Here is a 27,969-nt window from a genome sequence, read left to right on the forward strand (position 1 = left end):
GAAATCATTAGATGTGTAATGGAGAGAAACAGTAGCCATGTAAACAGAAAGTAGGTCCAGAACAGAAACAGAGGGAGAGAGAGACTTTTGATGCTCTTAACTTAGATATCTTCAGAAAATGAGACTTCGAGAAACAGACTTCGAGAGAGAGAGCGAGAGACCAAAAAGATTGAAAGACTTTTAACTGGTGTTACAGTGGAGCAAAAAACATCTTGACAAAGTGAGGAAATAACTGTTTTGCTTTGAACTTGTTACAAGATAATCCATTGTTACTGGATTGTAAAAAAGAGAAAGGGCTTGTAAGAATGCGGGCTTGTAATTGCTGGTGTTCCTTAACAGCCAGAGGAGGCTCGTTGGCGGCGATTAGAGACGCCGTTAGATAAAAGAGTAGGGAGAGAGAAGTCGGGCCAAACCAAACTTCCTTCAAAACAGTTGAACTGAAGCCTACCACTTCTGCATTTTGGGTTCTAGCTCCCTCTCTCTCTCTCCCTCCCTCATCCAGCTGTTGAGCTCTCCTCTCTTTCATCCTTTTTCTGCATATGTTTGTCTCTCGCTTTCTTTCTTATCCAGCCATTGTTCATCTCCTCTCCTCCATTCTTCATCCCTTCTGTACTCTTTCCATTACCCTTTGGTCTTCAAACCATGAGCAGAGTAAAAGAAAACACAGGGCCATTGTGATATATATATATATATATTTTTTTTTTTTTAAATATTTTTTATTTAACCTTTATTTAACTAGACAAGTCAGTTAAGAACAAATTCTTAATTACAATGATGGCCTACACCGGCCAAACCCGGGTGACGCTGGGCCAATTGTGCACCGCCCTATGGCACTCCCAATCACGGCCAATTGTGATACAGCCTGGATTCAAACCGGGGTGTCTGTAGTGACACCTCTAGCACTGAGATGCAGTGCCTTAGACCGATGTGCCACTCAGGAGCCCCTACACATTAAGTTAGAAGATTAGGTTGAAGTGGCGCCCAGACGCTGGTCTTGGGTCAGTTTTGCATTTAACAGTAAAGGACTTGTTAAGGACAAATTTATCCTAGATCTGTACTTAGGGTCAACTTCACACTGAAGGCAAGTTAGCCATTGAATGCTGCTCATTATTCCTATCCAGGGTTGGAGAGAAACGGATTACATGTAAGTGATTACAAAAAAACGTAAACTGTAATCCGTTACGTTACCTGCAAAAACATTGTAATCAGATTACAGACACTTTTGAAAAACTAGATGATTACTTCAAGTTTTACTTTCAAATTCAGAAAGGATGTTTGCGAAAAAAAACTTTTCTGTAAACTCAATGACATTCAAATGAACATTGAAAAAAGGTGCAAGTTTAAATCAGAGACCGCTATGATGACACACCAAATATGTTTGATGGATCGAGGGAAAAGAGCAGGAATAGGCTTTTGTAGGCTCCAGTCCAAGCTAGGTCTTCCAATGGTGCAACTGCTGTCGGCATCCAAAGATTATCCAACTTCAAAAAAAGCTTGGAGGTAAGGATGAGAGCAGTGGTGTAGTCTACAGCGAAACGGATATCACTTATTATTGATATCTATATAGCGCAATGATGTGAATCATACTGCTGCTCTCTCAATTAGCTATTTGCGCCTTACGGATTGTGGTTGTTGTGGATGGCTGATCAGAAATCTAAATGTGTATTTGAACCCAATAATGGTTGAATTCAATAAATTTAAGCTTTTGATAAACTTAAAGGTGCAAACTGTAGTTGCTACATCCATTTTTGGAGTTATAAATTATATATATTCATGTAAAGATCTAATTTAATTATATTATTATATGTAGTAGAAAGCGATAGGTTAGAAGAAGCCTACATAACCAACCCATAAAGTAAAATGGAACATCCATATATGGCCAGTTATGTAAACTTTAACACTGATTTAACCTGCAATAGATGTCGTTCAATTGGTAACATACAGTTGAAGTCGGGAGTTTACATACACTTAGGTTGGAGTCATTAAAAATCGTTTTTCAACCACTCCACAAAATTCTTGTGAACAAACTATAGTTCTGGCAAGTCGGTTAGGACATTTACTTCGTGCATGACACAAGTCATTTTTCCAACAATTGTTTACAGACAGATTATTTCACTTATAATTCACTGTATCACAATTCCAGTCTGTCAAAAGTTTACATACACTAAGTTGACTGTCTTTAAACAGCTTGGAAAATTCCAGAAAATTATGTCACGGCTATAGAAGCTTCTGATAGGCTAATTGACATCATTTGAGTCAATTGGAGGTGTACCTGTGGATGTATTTCAAGGCCTACCTTCAAACTCAGTGCCTCTTTGCTTGACATCATGGGAAAATCAAAAGAAATCAGCCAAGTCCTCAGAAAATAATTGTAGACCTCCACAAGTCTGGTTCATCCTTGGGAGAAATTTCCAAACGCCTGAAGGTACCACGTTCATCTGTACAAACAATAGTACACAAGTATAAACACCATAGGACAACGCAGCCGTCATACCGCTCAGGAAGGAGACGCGTTCTGACTCCTAGAGATGAACGTACTTTGGTGCGAAAAGTGCAAATCAATCCCAGAACAACAGCAAAGGACCTTGTGAAGATGCTGGAGGAAACAGGTACAAAAGTATCTATATCCACAGTAAAACAAGTCCTATATCGACATAACCTGAAAGGCCGCTCAGCAAGGAAGCAGCCATTGCTCCAAAACCGCCATAAAAAAGCCAGACAACGGTTTGCACATGGGGACAAAGATCGTACTTTTTTGGAGAAATGTCCTCTGGTCTGATGAAACAAAAATAGAACTGTTTGGCCATAATGACCATCGTTATGTTTGGAGGAAAAAGGGGGAGGCTTGCAAGCCGAAGAACACCATCCCAACCGTGAAGCACGGGGGTGGCAGAATCATGTCTGGGGGTGCTTTGCTGCAGGAGGGACTGGTGCACTTCACAAAATAGATGGCATCATGAGGAAGCAAAATGATGTGCATATATTGAAGCAACATCTCAAGACATCAGTCAGGAAGTTAAAGCTTGGTCGCAAATGGGTCTTCCAAATGGACAATGACCCCAAGCATACTTCCAAAGTTGTGGCAAAATGGCTTAAGGACAACAAAGTCAAGGTATTGGAGTGGCCATCACAAAGCCCTGACCTCAATCCTATAGAACATTTGTGGGCAGAACTGAAAAAGCGTGTGCAAGCAAGGAAGCCTACAAACCTGACTCAGTTACACCAGCTGTGTCAGGAGGAATCGGCCAAAATTTACCCAACGTATTGTGGGAAGCATGTGGAAGGCTACCCGAAACATTTGACCCAAGTTAAACAATTTAAAGGCAATGCTCCCAAATACTAATTGAGTGTATGTAAACTTCTGACCCACTGGGAATGTGATGAAAGAAATAAAAGCTGAAATAATTCTCTCTACTATTATTCTGACATTTCACATTCTTAAAATAAAGTGGTGACCCTAACTGACCTAAAACAGGTAATTCTTACTGGGATTAAATGTCAGGAATTTTGAAAAACTGAGTTTAAATTTATTTGGCTAAGGTGTATGTAAACTTCCGACTTCAACTGTACATAACATACATCTTCTTCTAATACATCTTCTTCTAATCTTCTTCTAATGCCTCTTGAGGGGAAAGTAATCTAAAAGTAACTGAATGTAATCAGTTTGGGTAATCCAAAATTTGCATTACTGATTATAATTTTGGACAGGCAAGTAGTAACACATTACATTTTTGAAAGCCACCTACCTAACCCTGATCCTATCTCACAATAGTGACAAATCTGACCAAGATAATAGCAGCAAATCTAGTCAGGATATACAAGGACTACTGTAGAGATCAATTTGAAGACCAAAGTGTAGAGCAGAGGTAGTATAACCTTGTGGTAACACCATGAAATGGGTCTCGTCTAACAGCGCTGCCAGTCTCACAGTGTTTTACACTAATAACTGATCCCGGGGCTGTCCCAGTACATCTGGGCCTGGCTAACCAGCAGACTCCAGCCAAGCCAAAACAATGCAGAGGAAGTGGGAGGGTGGGGGGGGGGGGGATGAGAGAGAGAATGAGAGAAAGAGAAAATGAGAGAAAGAGAGACAGAAGCAGAGAGAGAGAATGAGAAAGAGAATGAGAGAAAGAGAAAATGAGAGAGAGAGAGAGAGAAATAAAATGGGGGGAATGAGTGAGAGGAAGGGAGGAGAGGGTAATCAGAGGGAGGAGAAGAATGGAAGGAGAAGAAGATAGAGGGGGAGAGGAATGGAGTGATGGCAGAAGGAGAGAACTTACCAGGCCAGCGATGGGAGTTGGTAATCTGTTGATCTTCTTCACCAAGCCAGGTTTGATGGAGCTCAGCAACCTGAGAGAGAGAGAGAAAGAGAGTGATGAGAGGGAGAATGTAAAATAATATGAAACCACAAACATCTGATTCAAATCCAATCAGATATCTCTACAAAACATCAATATCTACAGCTATGAATGGATAACATCTGTAAAGGTATTGTTGGAAACAGTCCCAGCAGATACCATCTGACACTTACAGTATAATTTAGACAGAAAGCAATTTAGTATTTTGTTTTATGGATAGAGGGAAGGCTATAGACCTAAACTTCCTTAGATAACTCCATGTGAATGTGGGTGATCATCATAACCAGAAAGTCCACAGCTGGTGAACTTCAATGTCTCTTATCCAGCATCTGTTGCTCTGAAGAGCCAGGAATCTTATGCATTTCATGTAGAAAGAAGATAGAGAAGGAGAGAGAGGGATAGATTGAGAGAAATATAGAGAGACAGACAGAAAAAACAAACAAACAAACAAACGACAGACTACGACGACAGAAAGAATGAATGAAGGAATCAGAAAACGGACCCTCCCTCTGAATGTGTCCTATGTGGCCGTCTTGGGAGGTTAGCGTTGACACTGGCTCTAAATCAGATGGAAGGACTTAAGGACACATGCTGCTGCTCCCCACTCCTCTGTATATTAGAACAGGTCTCAGAGCAGTTGGAGTGGATAGTGATAATGACAGGGCAGAACCAGACGAAGAGGAAAAACCTCTGTCCTCACGGCCCTCACGGGGGCTGTGGTAAATTGGAGCACAGTGGAGCACACAGCCGCAGCCTTGGACTGCTATCAGACTCACAGACTGGCCTTGGACTGCTGTCAGACTCACAGACTGGCCTTGGACTGCTGTCAGACTCACAGACTGGCCTTGGACTGCTGTCAGACTCACAGACTGGCCTTGGACTGCTGTCAGACTCACAGACTGGCCTTGGACTGCTGTCAGACTCACAGACTGGCCTTGGACTGCTGTCAGACTCACAGACTGGCCTTGGACTGCTGTCAGACTCACAGACAGGCCTTGGACTGCTGTCAGACTCACAGACTGGCCTTGGACTGCTGTCAGACTCACAGACAGGCCTTGGACTGCTGTCAGACTCACAGACTGGCCTTGGACTGCTGTCAGACTCACAGACTGGCCTTGGACTGCTGTCAGACTCACAGACTGGCCTTGGACTGCTGTCAGACTCACAGACTGGCCTTGGACTGCTGTCAGACTCAGACTGGCCTTGGACTGCAATCAGAGTGACAGACAGGTCTTAAGAGACTTAAATACACACCCAGTCACACAAACACGTGACAAACGATCATACATCCTAACACACTGAGATAGTGTATCTGGCTTTAGTGTATCCAGTCATGTTATTCCTGAGACAGTGGGCATGAGTGGTTGGGATAATGTTGTCAGGTCATGGTTCACAACACATTACTAACACACAGATAACTGTAGCTATAATACGTTATTGTACACAAGCACTTCTGTCAAAAACATGGGAAGTCACGAGACAAGACCCCCCCCTTTTGATGTTCTGAAACGAAACACATCCCCCTCCCCACTCAAGGTAACCTCCTCAAAAACTACACGAGAAAAAAGCGGGTAAGGGTGTCAAAGACAAAACAGATAACTTCCTCGTGGTCCAGCCCTTCCCTTGTTTTGAGAGCACACATGGTCCACAGTGGACATTCTCCAACTTCCTCCACTTCCTCCCAAGGTGCAAGGTTTTTAGAAAGAGCCTGAGGGGATCTTATCTAATCCTAGGCCTGTTATTGCTGATTCACCTGAGGAATGTACAACAAGAGTTCCCCCTATCTGATTCCAGACCTGTTACTATGTCCTGTTGTTGAGGAATGCACTACAATAGTTCCCCCTTTGTTCCTCATCAAAGCCAGAGCCAACGTGACATAACCATCTTGTGATAACAATCGCTGTGGTTATGACATGCCTGGAAGGCAATGCGATTCTCTCTCAAACGCTGAGTGCAAGAGAGTGGAGAGCTTGAGTTGGATTGAGATGGATGGCTGTGGATGGTGTGATAGGGGAAGGGTTAGATGTAAGGGAGACGCTGGTTGTTGACAAAGGTGTTTCACACATGACTGTGGTAGTAAAGAGTAAGTGGAGAAGGTGATATGTGATATTGATAATATGGTAAGATAATGCTGGTCTTTCAATGGCGGTGTTATTCATACTACTGTCCCGACTCTGTGTGGATTAGAAAATGACTGTTATCACGCATGCACACACACAAAATGCACATACAGACAGTGTAGACAGAGTACATACAGTAGAGACCCACAATTCACTGTGAAGACTGTCAACAACCCACAGTAGGATTACCCATCTGTTTCAGTTGATCCCACTGAAGTCCTTCAAACCCCTCAAATTACTTCATGGTCTCCAGGGGGCTGTACTGAACCCCTAGGGTGTCTGTGCACTTTACTACACAGAATCCACACACTGGAATTTAGTGGGATGACCAAAACCATTAAATCTCCTAGATTGACTCCACTGCTGAAAAGGACAGGGTCATGCCGTAAAGTAAAGTATGTTCTATGCACAGGATGAGGAACATGTCTGAAGGGAAGGAGGGAGACTATGGCCGTAACACAGGATGAGGAACATGTCTGAAGGGAAGGAGGGAGACTATGGCCGTAACACAGGATGAGGAACATGTCTGAAGGGAAGGAGGGAGACTATGACTGTAACACAGGATGAGGAACATTTCAGAAGGGAAGAAGGGAGACTATGGCCGTAACACAGGACGAGGAACATGTCTGAAGGGAAGGAGGGAGACTATAGCAATAACACCGGTGTTCCCACAATGTGAAGAATTGAGTTGACACATTTATTGCGGGCTGGATGGGAGGATGCATGCAATTTACACGCTAAAGGAAAAGGGTTGAAGACTCAATGAGTAGTTTACTGTAGTTATTGAATTGTTAATTTACTGTATCTATATTAAATAATTTATCAGAGTAGATCTAATGGGGATTAAAGAACTCTGGAACACAGTCTTTTTAAATAGAGAATAAATGATTGGTTAAGCCCCTCAGAACTGTGAATATATCAAATGGCAAACATATCTAGTCAATATTATAAAATGTGCATGTAATGTTCAGTTAGCCTGACTAACAAAGCCAAACTCTGTAGCCATAGTGACCCATTTCAGGAAACTAGGCGTATGTTGCGGGTCACTACTTCACAGGAGAGCCGTTTGAAAGTGAACTTTTTTTTTAACAAAATGCGTTTTTGGGGGAACAGAAATGCCTTCTCGAACATGTGAACTTTCATGTGCCCTAATAACAAACGTGTATGCCATCCGTAAATATGAATAAAATTGTTAAATTACGAGCCCAGTAGGTTTAGCCACAGAAAAAAACAGCAACATTCCAGCTAGCCATGATTGGCTGAGATAATGAGTGGGCTGGAGATGCCGAGAAATGAGTTTAGATTGGTTTGCCATATAGCACGCATTCTGTCTATTTGAGCTGGTCAGTATGTGTAGGTAATCCTGTCTAATGCGGCTTTTTTAGAACTGTATCGAGTAGTAGAACTACATAAATCAGTATGATATTCAAGTATGATAGCTAAAGAGATGGAGAAAACACCTGTTTCCAGATTACATCTTCAAACTAAGGGCAACCATGGCATCCGTGTCAGGAGACGCGTCCATCTATGATGTATACGGGTAAAACATTCTAACAAGCTACATTTTCAGATATTACACGTTTCTAATTTTGACAGAAAGTAGTTCATTTCAAGTTAAAGTGTACCGTTAAGTAGCTAAAATTAGCTTGCTAACTCGCTAGCTAACGTTACGTGTATGATCTTATTATTCGTATCTCTGAGTCATTTGCTTGGCTAGTTAATGTCAGCTAGCTACCATTGAACCTGATTGGTTAGCTACCTGCAGACTCATGCAGGTTAGTAACATCATGAGTTGGGATTATGGTTCATTGTTTAGCTAGCTAGCTAGCTACATGTCTTAACAAAAGAATCCACTATGCAAGTAACCATTTCGGATGCGTTCGTAAATTCAGTCTGGCCATCTACTTCTGATTTCAGAGCACTCTCGTCTGAGTGTGCCAGAGCGCAGAATAACTGATGAATTTAGGAACGCTCAACACCCGTTGAATATGGCCAGTGTCAGTAAAAGTAGGCAAAACATTTAATTAAATTGTTACCAGCAGCACAGTTACCAACACTCTGGATAACATGAAAACAGCCTAACCAGCTCTGCTAGGGCGAGCAAAACGGTCAGAGTTTGGGTGGGGGCTAAAGCTTAAGAGGGTGTGAACGATGCTGAATGGGTGTAGACAAAGAAGAGCTTTCCAGTAGGTACCAAAGCATTCAAAGGCCATTTTCTCAAAAGTGAGGTTCATCAACTTTCAAAGCAGAATTACTTTCCCATTGTTCCTCAAATGCTGTATATGATATACCGGTCACATATGGCCAGTAAGCCTGTAGTGTACTTAACTCACTATTGTACCACATGGTCTGGCGTGCCAGGCTACTTACTGTACATTATAAACTGGGTGGTTCGAGCCCTGAAATGCTGATTGGCTGGCAGCCGTGGTATATAGACCGTAGACCACGGGTATGAACAAAACATGTATTTTTACTGCTCTAATTACGTTGGTAACCAGTTTATAACAGCAATAAGGCACCTCAGAGGTTTTTAGTATATGGCCAATATACCGCGGCTAAGGACTGTATCCAGGCACTCTGCGTTGCGTCGTGTTTCAGAACAGCCATATACATGCAACTCTTATTGTGCCAAGCAGCAAAGGAAGACAGTTGAGGGTACAGCTTATGTCATGATCGTAACTTGAAGGTGGTTTAAAAAAAATGGTAAAACACTTACTCGCACAGCAGGATCCCATTCTCCAGGCCTCCCCTGAAGTCCTTGTCATTGAAGCATCTGCCTGTGACCGCCTGTCGATCAAAAAGGAAAACCAAAGGTGTCAGTTCCCTTGTTCCTATTCAACCTCTCAGGCACTTTAGTCAGTCAGTAGTCCTGCAGTAGCTATGCCTTGTCCTCCTTCTCAGTGTACAACAGTATTTTCTAAATTCAAAGACATGAGTTATTCCTCAGTTGAAGATGTATAACTATAAAATGCTACATTATTTAACATTTAGCTACTTCAATAGCAATATGAAAAAGCACGGCTGGCCCAAGAGGATTAAAGAGAAGGTACAGTAAACTGACACTCACATGTCTACTGTACATCAACGTCCATAAACCAAAAACCCATCTGTGGGAAACAGGCTTCAAACACAATAGCCTTTGTTCCTGGTGCTTCAAAACTTTTCCTCCGTAAATCTCCAGAGACAAACTCCAGAGCAAAGAGGAAAGAACAAGAAACTAGAAAGGCTATCCAGTCACTCTCGCTCATTGACAGGGCTAACTAACAAGCTGTATGTTAACAAGCTTGACGTAAGATGCCATCATCCCCACCAAATGGCTCTCTGGGGCTGTTCCAGGCCTGTAATTGGATGTGACACAGGGGATTTCTCTCTCGTAGTAGTCCAGTAGCGCTTGCATGACTGGGCTAAGTCTAAATGTGTCACTGTGGTCTAAGGCTCGAAATAGGACATGTGGATGCATATGCTAGACTGTTTTGTTCAAATGTACATTTGTACATCCAAAGATGACAATGCTTCTATACCTCAGACTAGTAGCAGGTTGAAAATCATAAAAGAGCATCTAAAAAGCTCCTCTCAATTTCAAGCTGAGTAACACTTGGAGAATGCATGGGCTGATGTCAGCACAAATATCACAATCGAAATCTAGGCAAGTTAGAGTACCTTGACCTGTTGACCCGGCCCCGGTTCCCCCAAAAGCATCTGAAGGCTAAGTTCATCGTTAGTACCTTCGTAGGAGCATCGTTAAATCTCAGAGCTGTTTTCCAAAACCATAGTTACTAAAGTTGCACTTGAAAATGCTCGTAATCTAACGCCTGCCTCAGACCACTCGTAGAACAGCTAAGTGCATCGTTATATGCTTTTTTGCCCTCCCACTTTATACACAGAATATCTCCGCTAAACATAGAATCACACAGTTTATCCGTCTCTCTGTGACTGCTAATAACTTCAGAACAAAGTTGACTAAAAATACAACGTTTCCAATGTCTTAGCAATTGATACAAACAACCGACGTATAAACATATGCTTCAAATGAAAACCCGAGATGACTGCATTCTTTCGATCCTATCAGTATCGAAACATGCTCCAACAACGCACTTAGCGACCGCGCTCTCTGCATGGTGTTTTGGGAAATGGATGTTACATCTTCGGCCGTTGTAGGAAAGATACATTGTTAACACATTCATAGGCCTAAATTCCATCGCTATTGGGAAACCGAACTCTGGAATGATATGTGTATACAAGGACATCCTCCTCACACATACACACACAAATCCTGCCAAAAACATTGTTTACAACACACACACACACACACACACACACACACACAGTCCCAAACTAATTACAACCGTCTTACTTAAATATCAGCAGCACTTAATAAACAACCTCCCTTCATTCAAAAATCACCTCTAATCTTCCCGTTGTAAGTGCGTAACAGTCTTGCTTCCGTCTCTCTCCTTGAAGCAACCTGGACATGAACCAGGGACCCTCTGAACACAACAACTGCCTCCCATGAAGCATCGTTACCTATCGCTCCACAAAAGCCACAGCCCTTGCAGAACCGCTTCTTCTAGGTCTCAGAGAAAGTGACGTTACCGATTGAAACGCTACTAGGGCGCACCGCTAACTAGCTATCCATTTCACACAGGTTAGAAGTGCAAGACCAATTTTAATGTTTCTTTTTGAGGCGCATAGTAAACATAGCCATTTAAAAAGTGGAGCTCTTCGGATGGTTCTTTTTGAAAGCTAAAAATGTACGGGATTAAATTCCCTGACTGGTCCCGTTACATTTATTTGCACAGCTGTGGAAAAAGTGTGGGGATACGGGATATACAACAACTGGCTGGCTGGGGTGTGCATTTGTCAGTTCTTTGGCTTGTTTGGACGGCGTACAAAAAGAAATGGACTGCTGTATAACAGTGAGTAGTCCAATATGTTGATGTGTTTGGTGGCAGGGAAACAAGGCCAACTGCCTTGTGTATGTGTGCTGACATTGGGGCCTTTCACTAATACTATTCACAGCGGTGGCTAAGAATAGTGAACCAGGCATTGTCTGTCCATTGACTACACAAAACTGATGAGACAACATTCTATTGGAGGTCTGTGTCACTGTGTGAGCTCCAAACACCCTAACACTAAACTGTCAAAAAGTTCACATTATGAGCATTTAATTTATAATTGCTGTATAGTTTTCAGTGTTTAATAATACAGTGCAATGTCGATTTATACAGTGTCATTTTGAGAGAACAGGTTTCTTCCAGTTCAGATTCAACAGTAAAGTATCAGCCTATATTTGTTTAATACAGCAGAATATTTCACTGTAGTGAGGATGACGATGATACAGCGACGCCTGATATATTTCTTAGTTAAAATTGTTGGTAATGGCAGTGTCTGCAAGGCTTGAATAATGTCAAACTGGCTGTCCACTGATTCATCTGATGCGGTAACCTCTAACTCAAGACCTAGAGGGCATCAGCAGATAGCTGTGTTTCACAAACTGAACAGAGACCCGGTAAGGAAGCCCAGGCCTTTGGCCGACCAACACACCCTGGCTTACCTCATCATAGGGGCTTCTGGCTGGTGCAACCAGGGGGCCTGATCTCTAACAGGCCTCTCCTGGTTAATATAGCCCCTGTGGGACTTTTATCAGGAAGCCACGGCAGTAAAAGGTGAATTTGTTCCTAGCACACCAAGGGAGGGTCCATTGACTGGCGCTATACTGTACTGACAGGTTCAATCGAAATAAACACTCATTTTCCTGAAAGAAATTGCCTTGGGGTCCAGCATCCAGGAGAGTTTGACCCCAAAGTCCATTTGACCCTTTAGTCTAGTTCGATAAATGCATTCATCTTACAAATTCCTCAAATTACCTCTCATTTAGATGGAAACATAGACTGAAACTAAGTAATGGGGAGTTATTCTGACCATGTGACCAAGGTCACAGCCAGTGTCCATGCCCAGTGAAGTTGCTGGTAACTTCTGGACCCCAGGTTTCAAAACAGCGGGGTCATCTGAGGGGGCTCAATTAGACGATGGAATGTGTTGCCTTTGTTGTCTCCAGCGGAATGCGGCACGATGCTTGTTGTCCAAAATGCTTGGCCGCATTGTTCCACAAACAATAATTTTTTTCTTACTTCCCATCCCCATGGACCCCTTTAATGACCGAACAGAAGCAATTCTCATGGTTTCGTATCCAAGTGTATCAGTTCCAGTACTTTCTCATGCTCGCTGGGAGGAAGGCTCCATTGGAGCAAACCAGCATAGACATACTTTTAAAGGAAGCAACAGAAAAGCTTTGCTCTTTATCCCGAGCCAGGAAAACCAAGGACTCTGAAGAGAAAATCGACAAAGGCCTTGTTCTACTTTGATGACTTCAAGTGTCCTAGATCTGAGGAGCCTGGGAAATGTGTTCCCCCAAAGGAGAAGCAGTTTGTGACTATTTGTTGCTTCTGAAGAACTGTCTGGTCCGGTTGTTCAAGCCAAGCACAGGGAATGAGCAATGAAACATGAGGTATTGCTTGCTTTCCATTTAGTCATACAATGTCAAAGAAAATCCATTAGAAACAAAATTGCATAACAAAATGAACTCTAAGGCCTCAATCAAAATAGACAAGGTATACTATTCTACCTGCAAGTTCAAATTCAGATCCAGTGCTCAAGACATCCAAACTTCGAGACAAAATCCTCAGTGACATGAGACCCATCCGAGGGCCAACTTTTTCCTGAACAGATGTCTCTCTTTGTGGAAATAGTCTTAACTGGACCCCCTAGGACCCAGCCATTGAAAACAGATCCATTACATCCCAATAGTAATCTCTGGAGCATTTCCCTGGAAGGCTACCTGTCGCAAATTAATAACCGGTAACTCCAGGTTTTTGTGACTGCAGGAGTGCAAAACCCTTTTTACCACGAGCCAGAGGCAAAGCATGTTCAAACTGTTCCAGAGTTGACAGCTGTTCACTCCATTGCTCATAAACATAAACAGAGACGTGCGTTCCTCGAAACTGAATGTTGTGGTCTGTTTTGTCAAAAGTGATCTGCCATTCAGGTTTTTTGTATGGGCCCATTGCATAATCCTGACTACCTTACATCATGCACATCAAAAACTCACACACATACAGTTAAAGTCGGAAGTTTACGTACACCTTAGACAAATACATTTAAACTCAGTTTTTCACAATTCCTGACATTTAATCCTGGTAAAAATTCCCTGTTTTAGGTCAGTTAGGATCACCACTTAATTTTAAGAATGTGAAATGTCAGAATAATAGTAGAGAGAATTATTTATTTCAGCTTTTATTTCTTTCATCACATTCCCAGTGGGTCAGACGTTTACATACACTCAATTAGTATTTGGTAGCATTACCTTTAAATTGTTTAACTTGGGTCAAATGTTTCAGATATTATGGAAGGCTAAGTTGGGTGAATTTTGGCCAATTCCTCCTGACAGAGCTGGTGTAACTGAGTCAGGTTTGCAGGCCTCCTTGCTCGCACACGATTTTTCAGTTCTGCCCACAAATTTTCTATGGGATTGAGGTCAGGGCTTTGTGATGGCCATTCCGTTACTTTGACTTTGTTGTCCTTAAGCCATTTTGCCTCAAGTATGCTTGGGTTCATTGTCCATTTAGAAGACCCATTTGCGACAAAGCTTTAACTTCCTGACTGATGTCTTGAGATGTTGCTTCAATATATGCACATAATTTTGCTTCCTCATGATGCCATCTATTTTGTGAAGTGCACCAGTCCCTCCTGCAGGAAAGCACCCTCCACAACATGATGCTGCCACCCCCGTGCTTCACGGTTTGGATGTGTTCTACGGCTTGCAAGCCTCCCCCTTTTTCCTCCAAACACAACGATGATCATTATGGCCAAACAGTTTTAATTTTGTGTCATCAGACCAGAGGACATTTCTCCAAAAAGTACAATCTTTGTCCCCATGTGCAGTCGCAAACCGTAGTCTGGCTTTTTATGACGGTTTTGGAGCAGTGGCTTCTTCCTTGCTGAGCGGCCTTTCAGGTTATGTCGATATAGGACTTGTCTTTGTACCCGTTTCCTCCAGCATCTTCACAAGGTCCTTTGCTGTTGTTCTGGGATTGATTTGCACTTTTCGCACCAAAGTACGTTCATCTCTAGGAGACATAACACGTCTCCTTCCTGAGCGGTATGATGGCTGTGTAGTCCCATGGTGTTTATACTTGCGTAATATTGTCTGTACAGATGAACGTGGTACCTTCAGCCGTTAGGAAATTGCTCCCAAGGATGAACCAGACTTGTGGAGGTCTACAATTGATTTTTTGAGGTCTTGGCTGATTGCTTTTGATTTTCCCATGATGTCAAGCAAAAAGGCACTGAGTTTGAACATAGGCCTTGAAATACATCCACAGGTACACCTCCAATTGACTCAAATGACGTCAATTAGCCTATCAGAAGCTTCTAAAGCCATGACATCATTTTCTGGAATTTTCCAAGCTGTTTAAAGGCACAGCCAACTCAGTGTATGTAAACTTCTGACCCACTGGAATTATAAGTGAAATAATCTGTCTGTAAACAATTGTTGGAAAAATTACTTGTGTCATGCACACAGTAGATGTCCTAACCGACTTGCCAAAACTATAGTTTGTTAACAAGAAATTTGTGGAGTGGTTGAAAATCGAGTTTTAATGACTCCAACCTAAGTGTATGTAAACTTCCGACTTCAACTACAGATGTGGGATCTTAGTTCGATCACTTTGTTGTTGCTGAGAATTTTCCTGCGCCCCAGAAAATACAGATGATCTTCATGATTTACTTAAATTCACTGAAAACCCTCAATAAAACAGTTATATTAACAGTATTCCATTTTTCCATGAAGCATACTTTTGTCCAGCTAATAGCCTAACCACAGATCAAGCAACATTATCAACTAAACATTCAAATCCTGTTGCTGCAGGATTATTTTGCTACGACAATACTAGTCAAAATAAGATCCTATACATGTACATTCTGGCTACCGACCAATAATCGTTGTAATTTGAAAAACATGACAAAACATTGCACATCTATGGACACATTGTGACTACCAAGTTTTACCAATATATAGCTACAATAAAAATCTGTGGACCCCTCTCAAACCATCCCTGCCCTCCCCCGTCCCTTGGCCTAGAGACAAATGTACAACATGTCTACACTGTCAGAACCTAAAAGGGCTCTTCGGCTGTCCCCATAGGAGAACCCTTTGAAGAACACTTTTTAGTCCCAGGTAGAGCCCTTTTAGGTTCCATGTAGAAGCCTTTCCACAGAGGACTCTACCTGGAACCAAAAAAGGTTATCCTATGTGGACAGCTGCAGAACCCCTTTGGAACCCTTTTTTCTAAGACTGTACAGTACAATAAAACACATCCAAGGACACCAACATCATCGTATTGTGGATCATCAGTTTCTAGGAATACCATGTGTGGGGGCCTCTCTTTAGGGTTTGTCAAACCATTTGAGACTTTAACAGTTCAGCCAAAGGGCAAGAGAGGGATTTGTCTAGGATCCACCATCCAAAACTTTCCACACGCTGCCACTGCTGCCATTCTCAAAGGAAACCAACTGTCTTTGGATGTCTAGCAGCTAGCCCCCTCTATTGTGACTATGGGCTGGATGCCCTGGGGCTTGACACATATATTATAGACTGGGGTGGGAGGGAGATCGGGGTTCAATGTCGCAGTTAGTGGCTGTGCTTGCTGCCACCACTGTTGGTAACTCAGGGGGCAGCTGTTAACTTTAAGGAGACTTCGCAGCACTACAGTGGGTGAGAATAGATGACACATCTCCGCCACAGCTGCCCTCCTCTACGGTCCCAAAGGCTGCTGGGAAAGCGGTTGGCGGCTGGAGGATTCTGGCCTACTTTCTGCATTTAGCACTAGCCCAGTGGTGCTATTCTATTATATTAAGGAGTGGGAGAAAGAGGGGGATGAGGAAGGAGAGGTGGAGAAGAGCTAGACTCGTTTGATAGTAGAAATGCATAACCCCTTGGCAAGAATTGGTTAACATTTCCAACAGTTCCCTCTATCTCTATTTTTTGAATTTGCAAAAAGTAATCAACATACATTTTAACCCAGATTTGAACCACTAATCAACGAAAGGGTCACAGGGTCACAAATCAACAAAAGGGTTGTTGCCGAACTGATGGACTAACTGACAGCTGAGAGACACGACTGAATTGAAAAATTATTATTTGGAAAGAGTGTGATTGAGAGCAGCAAAACCTCCACATTTTTAAAACCAGAACACTATCCAAATGCCTGTGGTCTCATTTTTCAGTGAAAGGTCAACGCAGTTTCATTCCTTCCCTCCGAGCCCTCGGAAACTATTGGCCAGGCCTCCCGTCAAGGAGTGAATTTCCATAAAACTGAAAAAATGAGACGCTTTTTCCCCCCACAGCTTTATGATATTTCCCCTGTTCTGCTGCCCCTCCCTCCCTCCCTCCTGTTCAAACAAAATGCAATGGAAGGAAGATGCAAGGCTAGCGACTTAGCTTTAGCGTGTGGTGGACAGGGATGAGCTACAATATACTTTCATCACATTTGCGCCTATGGCGCAGGAGGAGGAGAGAGGCTAGACCATCTGGAGAGAATGTGTAGGCCTGTAAAACTTATCTTCTTTGTCTACTTTGGGTTCATTGATGTGGTCTTGGCAGAGACTGTATCAGATTTGGAAACTGGTCCTTAGGCTTGCTGCAGGTCTATATAGTAAATCACCCAAGTGGAGGTCAAAAGTATTTAGAGGCTGACATCCAATAGATACAAGCTAATACAGTGAGCGCACATTTAAAAGTTCGGACAGGAATACTTGCTAGACAGCTAGGTAACATTGCCTCACAGCCCTGAACTGTGCTTTTTTTTTTTTTTTAAATACCATAAACCTCACAATGCTCTGCGATATATTTATGTCTTAACTGTTATTTTACAATGTCCTTGAGAAGGCAGCGACACACAGTCTACAGCCTACCTCTATATCAGCCTAAACATTTACAGTACATATACAGTGGGGCAAAAAAGTATTTAGTCAGCCACCAATTGTGCAAGTTCTCCCACTTAAAAAGATGAGAGGCCTGTAATTTTCATCATAGGTACACTTCAACTATGACAGACAAAATGAGAGAAAAAAAATCCAGAAAATCACATTGTAGGATTTTTAATGAATTTATTTGCAAATTATGGTGGAAAATAAGTATTTGGTCAATAACAAAAGTTTCTCAATACTTTGTTATATACCCTTTGTTGGCAATGACAGAGGTCAAACGTTTTCTGTAAGTCTTCACAAGGTTTTCACACACGGTTGCTGGTATTTTGGCCCATTCCTCCATGCAGATCTCCTCTAGAGCAGTGATGTTTTGGGGCTGTTGCTGGGCAACACGGACTTTTAACTCCCTCCAGAGATTTTCTATGGGGTTGAGATCTGGAGACTGGCTAGGCCACTCCAGAACCTTGAAATGCTTCTTACGAAGCCACTCCTTCGTTGCCCGGGCGGTGTGTTTGGGATTATTGTCATGCTGAAAGACCCAGCCACGTTTCATCTTCAATGCCCTTGCTGATGGAAGGAGGTTTTCACTCAAAATCTCACGATACATGGCCCCATTCATTCTTTCCTTTACACGGATCAGTCGTCCTGGTCCCTTTGCAGAAAAACAGCCCCAAAGCATGATGTTTCCACCCCATGCTTCACAGTAGGTATGGTGTTCTTTGGATGCAACTCAGCATTCTTTGTCCTCCAAACACGACGAGTTGAGTTTTTACCAAAAAGTTATATTTTGGCTTCATCTGACCATATGACATTCTCCCAATCTTCTTCTGGATCATCCAAATGCTCTCTAGCAAACTTCAGACGGGCCTGGACATGTACTGGTTTAAGCAGGATGGACACGTCTGGCACTGCAGGATTTGAGTCCCTGGCGGCGTAGTGTGTTACTGATGGTAGGCTTTGTTACTTTGGTCCCAGCTCTCTGCAGGTCATTCACTAGGTCCCCCCGTGTGGTTCTGGGATTTTTGCTCACCGTTCTTGTGATCATTTTGACCCCACGGGGTGAGATCTTGCGTGGAGCCCCAGATCGAGGGAGATTATCAGTCGTCTTGTATGTCTTCCATTTCCTAATAATTGCTCCCACAGTTGATTTCTTCAAACCAAGCTGCTTACCTATTGCAGATTCAGTCTTCCCAGCCTGGTGCAGGTCTACAATTTTGTTTCTGGTGTCCTTTGACAGCTCTTTGGTCTTGGCCATAGTGAAGTTTGGAGTGTGACTGTTTGAGGTTGTGGACAGGTGTCTTTTATACTGATAACAAGTTCAAACAGGTGCCATTAATACAGGTAACGAGTGGAGGACAGAGGAGCCTCTTAAAGAAGAAGTTACAGGTCTGTGAGAGCCAGAAATGTTGCTCGTTTGTAGGTGACCAAATACTTATTTTCCACCATAATTTGCAAATGAATTAATAAAAACTCCTACAATGTGATTTTCTGGATTTTCTTTTCTCATTTTGTCTGTCATAGTTGAAGTGTACCTGTGATGAAAATTACAGGCCTCTCATCTTTTTAAGTGGGAGAACTTGCACAATTGGTGGCTGACTAAATACTTTTTTGCCCCACTGTACGCATCTAGATTTTTATGCAAGAGTTGAGCAGTAGTCAACTCTGAGGAAACGCCAGAGGTTTAAATCAACTAAACCACAACACAGGCGTGCCAAAAGGATCATCGCAGGTAATGACAGTTAATGGAGCACCATTACTGTGGTATTACACAGCTGAAATCAGAACGAGACCACAGCAAAGTCAAAACACAGTCTGTAAATCCCTCACTAAGAAACACCAATAGAAGGCTTACTGATTGAGAAATTAGGATATGGTTTATTTGAATGTGGGCAATTTATCTAGGCTTTGAGGTCAGATTTAATACTGTATACTGTGCAACAGTTTGTAAATGTCATAAAAGGATGCTGTGCCTTCAAAAACCACACATACACACAATAGCCATCTCTCCTGGCAAAAGCATAACTAAATGTAAAATGTGTGATCATGAAACGATGAACTTTTTCACTATGAAGTAGTCGTAAGGGGTAGATGCATGCAAGGGATAGAATAGACTACACAATAGACTAGAGTTGAATGGTACCAGCCTGCTTCCCTCGTTACACCCTAACCACAAGAGCTATATTGGGTGACAACACTCCATTACCTTGATTTATATCATGATTTATGTGGAACACAACAGTAGAGAGAGACAAACACACCAACAAGGTAGAGCCTGCTATAATCTTAAAGTCGTTTATTTTGCTACTTTTGCTACTGAACCTTTATTTGAACAGGGACAATGGTCTCATTTCCAGGTGAGCCCTGTGTACACAATACACATCGAGATACAATATACACATTTACAACTACACATGCATAAATACATTAAAATACACAAAAACACAATCATTTACTGTTGATTACTTCGGGGGAAATACATTTAGTATAGTACCATAAATAATAAATAGTAAGTATATGCCACATGTGTCTATCCTGAGACAGTACGTTTAGATTATTTTCCCAATTTGTCTGGATAAATACAGCCACAAATATAATGGTAGCAATGTGAGAAAACCGTCTAGTTATTAAAATTGAGGCATCAGAGTTCGTAACCTTCCTAGATTCTCATTTTATCTCCTCAGGTCCTGGTCCCTCAGAAATTTGCCCAATGGTAAATTCTACCATGTAGAATTAGTGGTACCAGTTAGTTTTTTCATATTTAATCTCCCAGCATAGTTCATATGGTTTATGTGAACAGCTGAATTATACATGTATTCTATATTCTACAGTCATATTGTGGGAAAGCAGGCAGAAAACAGTGTTGTGTTTCTTTGCTGATATAGTCTGGTGCAAATTTACTCTGCTACTCCCAAGTTTCCAACCATCACTGTAAATCTAGAAGATGGCTGTCGAGGAACACAGACACACACACCTATAAATAAATGAACCACAACACTGAGAGGTTTGAGAACGCAAAACCAGATTGAGCTCACCATACAACCCAGACGATTTATAGACTCCTTCAACATCATTCATCAACAATATGGCTATAAAACATATTTGTAAATATATGAATGCCTTCAATGTAGTGAGGGTTGGTGGCTGCCTGTTGACTTGAAGATTAATTTTATGTCAGTTCTTGCTGGCTATGCTACATTGTCACCGTATACACACATGGTTGACAAATGGGTGGTTTGTCTGGCTGTGTGTGTGTGACCAAAATTTGACCGGCATAACTTTAAATTTACCTCACATTGAAATATGCACTATGCAGAAATCGCTCTGCCATTTCCTGGTTGCTAAAATTCGAATAGTTTGCCTAACTTCAGTTTATGTGACAAAACAAGCTAGTATCTTAAACGCTGTGAAATATATTTTTCATAACCAAACATTTTGTATTTTCAGCTGTTTGAAGCTGGTGTGCAAAAACAAAACTTGAGAACAGGAAGCATAGAAATAGTGCACATAGAACATATCTACCACATCCACATCCCGATGGTGGACGCTTGGATTGCGTCCTACCTGACAGGTCGCTCCTACCAGGTGGCGTGGCGAGAATCTGTCTCCGCACCACGTGCTCTCACCACTGGTGTCCCCCAGGGCTCTGTTCTAGGCCCTCTCCTATTCTCGCTATACACCAAGTCACTTGGCTCTGTCATATCCTCACATGGTCTCTCCTATCATTGCTATGCAGACGACACACAATTAATCTTCTCCTTTCCCCCCTCTGATAACCAGGTGGTGAATCGCATCTCTGCATGTCTGGCAGACATATCAGTGTGGATGACGGATCACCACCTCAAGCTGAACCTCGGCAAGACGGAGCTGCTCTTCCTCCCGGGGAAGGACTGCCCGTTCCATGATCTCGCCATCACGGTTGACAACTCCATTGTGTCCTCCTCCCAGAGTGCTAAGAACCTTGGCGTGATCCTGGACAACACCCTGTCGTTCTCAACTAACATCAAGGCGGTGACCCGTTCCTGTAGGTTCATGCTCTACAACATTCGCAGAGTACGACCCTGCCTCACGCAGGAAGCGGCGCAGGTCCTAATCCAGGCACTTGTCATCTCCCGTCTGGATTACTGCAACTCGCTGTTGGCTGGGCTCCCTGCCTGTGCCATTAAACCCCTACAACTCATCCAGAACGCCGCAGCCCGTCTGGTGTTCAACTTTCCCAAGTTCTCTCACGTCACCCCGCTCCTCCGCTCTCTCCACTGGCTTCCAGTTGAAGCTCGCATCCGTTACAAGACCATGGTGCTTGCCTACGGAGCTGTGAGGGGAACGGCACCTCCGTACCTTCAGGCTCTGATCAGGCCCTACATCCAAACAAGGGCACTGCGTTCATCCACCTCTGGCCTGCTCGCCTCCCTACCTCTGAGGAAGTACAGTTCCCGCTCAGCCCAGTCAAAACTGTTCGCTGCTCTGGCACCCCAATGGTGGAACAAACTCCCTCACGACGCCAGGTCAGCGGAGTCAATCACCACCTTTCGGAGACACCTGAAACCCCACCTCTTTAAGGAATACCTAGGATAGGATAAAGTAATCCTTCTAACCCCCCCCCCCTTAAAAGAGTTAGATGCACTATTGTAAAGTGGTTGTTCCACTGGATATCATAAGGTGAATGCACCAATTTGTAAGTCGCTCTGGATAAGAGCGTCTGCTAAATGACTTAAATGTAAATGTAATCTTAGACGTACTTTAAATGAGAATGACAGATCCATAACACACATTTCTATGTGAATTTGGTCAGGTCCCCCAAAAAGTTACATATTACAGCTTTAATAAATGTACCGGACCCATATGCATCGGTTGTGTAACCTGATTAGGGCATCCACCCACAGTTCTCAGAATGACAGAAATCACATTTCGTTTATGGTAATTCATTGTTATCTCGGATGCAACGGTGTGACTCATTCTTTCTGAATTCCAATAAGCAACTTGAAGATTTTAAAATACATAGGCGGCGCGCCCATGAGGCTAGGGGAAGCTAAGCTTTCCCTAAAATATATTCAAATCAATTGCCAAGATTATATAGCCTAATTAGCTTACTCCTGTCTATACAGAAATAAATACAATATTTCAAAATAGACACTAGTAAGCAGGATTTGGCTACAGAGGATCATTAGCTTCTTTTAAAAAACGATATAGTCAGAAGGGCCCGCAATTTGGGCAGAGCATGCGGCAAATACCAAATAGATGATTGTTGAGATGTGATTGTCATTGAAAAGCAGACAGACCATGCAAGGCATATCACTATATGTAAAAATACTATCGAAAAGTAGTCTTTTATTGGCACCAGCGGAAAACATGGGTCATATCCCCGGTGAGTGTGCATATTCACTGTCTTTATCAATGGGTCAGTGCCACTTTTGTTTTTGGACAATCATTTCCTCCTCCAGGTTAGATGGATATCCTATTGTATTTGTGTCTCCCCTTTTCGTATGCCGACTATATGGATCAGACAGCATTGTTTCTATTAATCTGTTTTTCAGTGACAGCAGAGTACACTACCGTGTAATTTTTGGGTAATTAAAAAATATTCTGGTAATGTCTCCGGTCATATAAAGTGTAGTAGATTTGCATCAAATGTGTTTATAAAAAGGCCAACATTTTCCTGTGCAAAGAAAGGTGAAGAAATGTAGACATCTGATATATCCTATAGCCTAGGCCTACTCTAAGCCACTAGTGCTGCAGTCTTTTTAGTGAATATTGATTGTATTATATATTGTATATTATTACTATATTATCCACTGGTATTTACATATATGAATAGGCTAAAATGCATAGTTTCGGAATGGGATTTATTTTCCTCCCAGACAATTGGCCGGTGCCAATTTTATCTATCTGCTCCTCTTTCTTTTTTTATTGGCCAAAAGCCAGCTATTACCGGCTAAAGGAAACCCTGGTGCATGTGTGCTGTCAGGTCTAGTTGCTAAATGTCTGACTTCTGTGAGATCGCAAGGATCAACATGCTCTTGGAGCACAGAATCTCCCCTTAACTTTGTCATGCCTGTCATTCAGCATAGGACATTCGGAAATTATTCAGACACCTTGATTTTCCCCACATTTTGTTACGTTACATCCTTATTCTAAAATGTATTAAATTGTGTTAATCCCTAATCAACCTACACACAATACCCCATAAAACAGTAGAATTGTTTATTTTTGCAAATGTATGTAAAAAAACTTAACTGAAATATCACAATTACATAAGTATTCAGACACTTTACTCAGTACTTTGTTGAAGCACCATTGGCAACGATTACAGCCTCGAGTCTTCTTGGGTATGACGCTACAAGCTTGGCACACCTGTATTTGGGGACTTTCTCCCATTCTTCTCTGCAGATCCTCTCAAGCTCTGTCAGGTTGGATGGGGAGCGTCACTGCACAGCTATTTTCAGGTCTCTATAGAGATGTTTGATCGGGTTCAAGTCCGGGCTCTGGCTTGGCCACTCAAGGACATTGAGAGACTTGACCCGAAGCCGCTCATGCGTTGTCTTGGCTGTGTGCTTAGGGTGGTTGTCCTGTTGGAAGGTGAACCTTGGACCCATTCTAAGGTACTGAGCACTCTGGAGCAGGTTTTCATCAAGGATCTCTCTGCACTTTGCTCCGTTCATCTTTTTCTCGATCCTTACTAGTCTCCCAGTCCCTGCCGCTGAAAAACATCCCCACAGCATGATGCTGCCACCACCATGCTTCACCGGAGTGATGGTGGCAGGTTTCCTCCAGAAGTGACGCTTGACAATCCTGTCTCTGAGCTCTTCGGACAATTACTTCGACCTCATGGCTTGGTTTTTGCTCTGACATGCACTGTCAACTGTGGGGCCATATATAGACAGGTGTGTGCCTTTCCAAATGTCCAATCAATTTAATTTACCACTGGTGGACTCAAATCAAGCTGTAGAAACATCTCAAAGATGATCAATGGAAACAGGATGCACCTGAGCTTAATTTGGAGTTTCACAGCAAAGGGTCTGAATACTTATGTAAATAAGGAATTTATGTTTTTTATTTTTAATACATTTGCAAAAAAACTGGTTTCGCTTTGTCATTATGGGGTATTTTTTGTAAAAATTTAATCCATTTTAGGATAAGGCTGTAACGTAACAAAATGTGGAAAAAGGGACGGGGTCTGAATACTTTCCGAATGCACTGTATCTCTCCTTCCTCATCTAAGTGCCACACCCTGATCTGTTTCACCTGTCTTGTACTTGTCTCCATCCCCCTCCAGGTGTCGCCCATCTTTCATAGTTTCCCTGGTTCTGACCATTCTGCCTGCACTGACCCCGAGGCTGCCTGCCGTTCTGTACCTGACTGACTCTGACCCGTTTACGAACCTCTGCATGTCCTGACCCCAAGCCTACCTGCTGTTCTGTACCTTATTGTCTCTGCCCTGGATTACGGACCTCTGGCTGCCTTAGACCTGTCTTTTGCCTGCCCCCTGTCTGGGTCAATAAACATCTGTGACTCTAGCTGTCTGCATCTGGGTCTTATCCTGAGTTCTGATAGTACGAACTGGCCATGACTGACCCAGCAGTCACAGACCAGCTCTCTCTGCAAGGAGCCACGAGGAGTTACTGCAATGTCTTATGGAGGGACTCCATACCCTGGCAGAGGGCCATGGCCAATTCAATTCATTGCTGGAGCAATTAAGGGGATTCCCCACTGGGCAGCGGGTCACACTCGTAATCTCCCAGCCTACCCCAGTGTCCCGAGAACCCTGATTACCTCCTCCGGAGCGCTACACTGGAGATCCCAGAACCTGCCGGGCTTTTCTCTCCCAGTGCTCCCTCATTTACGAGCTGCAACCTTCTTCGTTCCCCTCGGACCGCTCAAGAATAGGGTACATCATACCGCTGATGTATGGGAGGGCACTCGCCTGGGCCACGGCGGTGTGGGAGCAACAGGCCGCCGTCTGCCTCAGTCTGGAGGAATTCATGGAGAAAGTTTGGAAAGTGTTTGATTCTCCGTTGTCCGGGAGAGGCTGCTCGTAAGCTGCTCCAGCTACGTCAAGACTCCCGTAGTGTGGCAGACTACGCAGTGGATTTTCGCACGCTGGCGGATGAGATTGCCTGGAAACTGGAAGTATTGTTCGACATGTTCCTTCACGGATTATCGGCGGTGATCAAAAACGAGCTCGCAGCCTGGGAGCTGCCCATGGACTTTGACTCGCTCATAGCCTTGACCATCCAGATCGATGGGCGGCTTCGAGAACGTAGGAGGGAGAGGGAATCTGTGCCCTTTCGCCATTGCTTGCCCTCGATTCCCACCTCGCCTCCGAAGAAGACCCCCAGAGATCCCCGATGTCTACATGTCCGAGTGAACCCGACTTCACCCGAGTTCTCTCGGGATTCACAGAGGGCTGCCAACTCGCCTCCTTCGGAGTTCATGCATCTGGGCAAGGCTAGATTGAATCCGGTTGAGCGTTTACACCGGCTCCACACCCAGAGCTGAGCTGTCACACCCAGAGCTGTCTATATTGTGGAGCTACGGGACATTTCGTAGCTACCTGCCCATTAAAAACCCATACTCTGGTGGGCCATACGGAGAACTTTTCCTCTCCCCTTACTCGCACCCGTTTCCATGCCATCCTGCTGTGGGGGAACAAGTCGAAATCTCTCCGGGTACTCATCGACTCTGGGGCCGATGACAGTTTTTTGGACGCTACCCTGGCGTCCGAGCTAGGCATCCCCACTAAGCACTGCTCCATTCCCATGGATGTTAGAGCGCTGGGCGGGCGTTCTATAGGCTGGGTCACCCACAATACCACCCCCATCAACCTATGTGTGTCAGGGAACCACAGAGAGACGATCCAATTCCTGCTTATTAAGTCTCCCCAGGTTCACACGGTATTGGGATTCTCTTGGCTCCAGCGACACAGTCCCCGTATTGACTGGTCTGCTGGTGCCATCAACAGAGAATCAAACACCTTCCAAACTTCCTCCACAAACTCCTCCAGACTGAGGCAGAAGGTGGACTGTTGCTCTCACACCGCCATCATTCCACGTTCCCAGGGTTCTCATTACAGTTGTTTTGACTGCAGCTTAGCGTTCAGGCCAGAAGGGTGGTGTGTTAGGGATACTAATACATGAGTTCCAACAGCCATGGGGTGTAGCCACTACTTCGGAGACCAAGGAATAGACAGATATAATGAATGAGTAGAAAAGGGATTTGAATCTTTGAACGAAGGAATGGAAAGAATACATATCACTTTAACACTTGACAGAAGGAAGTGGTTCGTTTCCAAAGCATTGTGAATGCTGACAAATACAGACGCACACATATGCACACATACAGAGACGCATACATGTAGGGATTGTGTGGGAAGAGTGAGAACAAACAGCTGTCAAAACCAGAGCACAAGTAGTGTTCAACACCTCTTCACTGCTGCAGTCTCATTCACACACACACACACACACACTGCTACCTTCTCTTTCATCATTTAACACTAACACTAACACACACACACACACACATACTGCGCTCTCTACATGCTCACAGTACCACCAACATTCCCAGGTCCATTCCCTGGGAGACTCAACTGCGTAGGAAACCTTACATAACCTCTGATTGGTCATCCATTACTCTCCCTCATCAAGAAAGATGTACTGCTTTTCCTGGAAAAAGATAGACCCATAGAGAACCATATCATATATTATCTTCAACCAGGTATTACTAAGCACACACACACACACACCTTTCTGTCTGGAATTAGGGAGGTTGGTAAAGGTGATACAGTGGATGGTACAGGTGTTATTTATCTCCATCTACTTAGCTTTCTCCTCCAGTACTCCACGCAAACATGTGTGTTGTCTTACACCTTGATCTCCCTCGTGTTGACAAGCAGAGGTGAAAGACCACCCGACCTCTTGGTCACCCGTCAAATCTGTGTTTGCTGTTTCAGGCTTGATTGAAGGTCGAGGTGGTTAAGATTTCACCTCAGGGTCTCACTACCAGAGACATGACTAACACTATAAAGATACTGTTGATCCATCCTCAGGGAGGTGGCCTACAGTATACTGTTGATCCATCCTCAGGGTGGTGGCCTACAGTATACTGTTGATCCATCCTCAGGGAGGTGGCCTACAGTATACTGTTGATCCATCCTCAGGGAGGTGGCCTACAGTATACTGTTGATCCATCCTCAGGGTGGTGGCCTACAGTATACTGTTGATCCATCCTCAGGGTGGTGGCCTACAGTATACTGTTGATCCATCCTCAGGGAGGTGGCCTACAGTATACTGTTGATCCATCCTCAGGGAGGTGGCCTAGAGTATACTGTTGATCCATCCTCAGGGAGGTGGCCTAGAGTATACTGTTGATCCATCCTCAGGGAGGTGGCCTACAGTATACTGTTGATCCATCCTCAGGGTGGTGGCCTACAGTATATTGTTGATCCATCCTCAGGGTGGTGGCCTACAGTATACTGTTGATCCATCCTCAGGGTGGTGGCCTACAGTATACTG

General features: G+C 43.5%; 1 protein-coding gene across 9 annotated transcripts in view; it reads right to left on the reverse strand.

Annotated features, from left to right (window-relative positions):
- The window catches only part of LOC139574480 (LIM and calponin homology domains-containing protein 1-like), a 143,031-nt gene that overhangs the window by 74,463 nt on the left and 40,599 nt on the right, over positions 1 to 27,969 (reverse strand). For all 9 annotated transcript variants that reach the window (XM_071399113.1, XM_071399109.1, XM_071399106.1 and 6 more), the window contains exons 2-3: positions 9,195 to 9,265; positions 4,281 to 4,350 (exon numbers count right to left, since the gene is read on the reverse strand). In XM_071399113.1, the coding sequence (XP_071255214.1) occupies positions 4,281 to 4,350; positions 9,195 to 9,265 (141 nt within the window). The remainder of the gene's footprint in view (positions 1 to 4,280; positions 4,351 to 9,194; positions 9,266 to 27,969) is intronic.

Source organism: Salvelinus alpinus, chromosome 4, assembly GCF_045679555.1.
Source record: "Salvelinus alpinus chromosome 4, SLU_Salpinus.1, whole genome shotgun sequence".
NCBI classification, from domain to species: domain Eukaryota; kingdom Metazoa; phylum Chordata; class Actinopteri; order Salmoniformes; family Salmonidae; genus Salvelinus; species Salvelinus alpinus.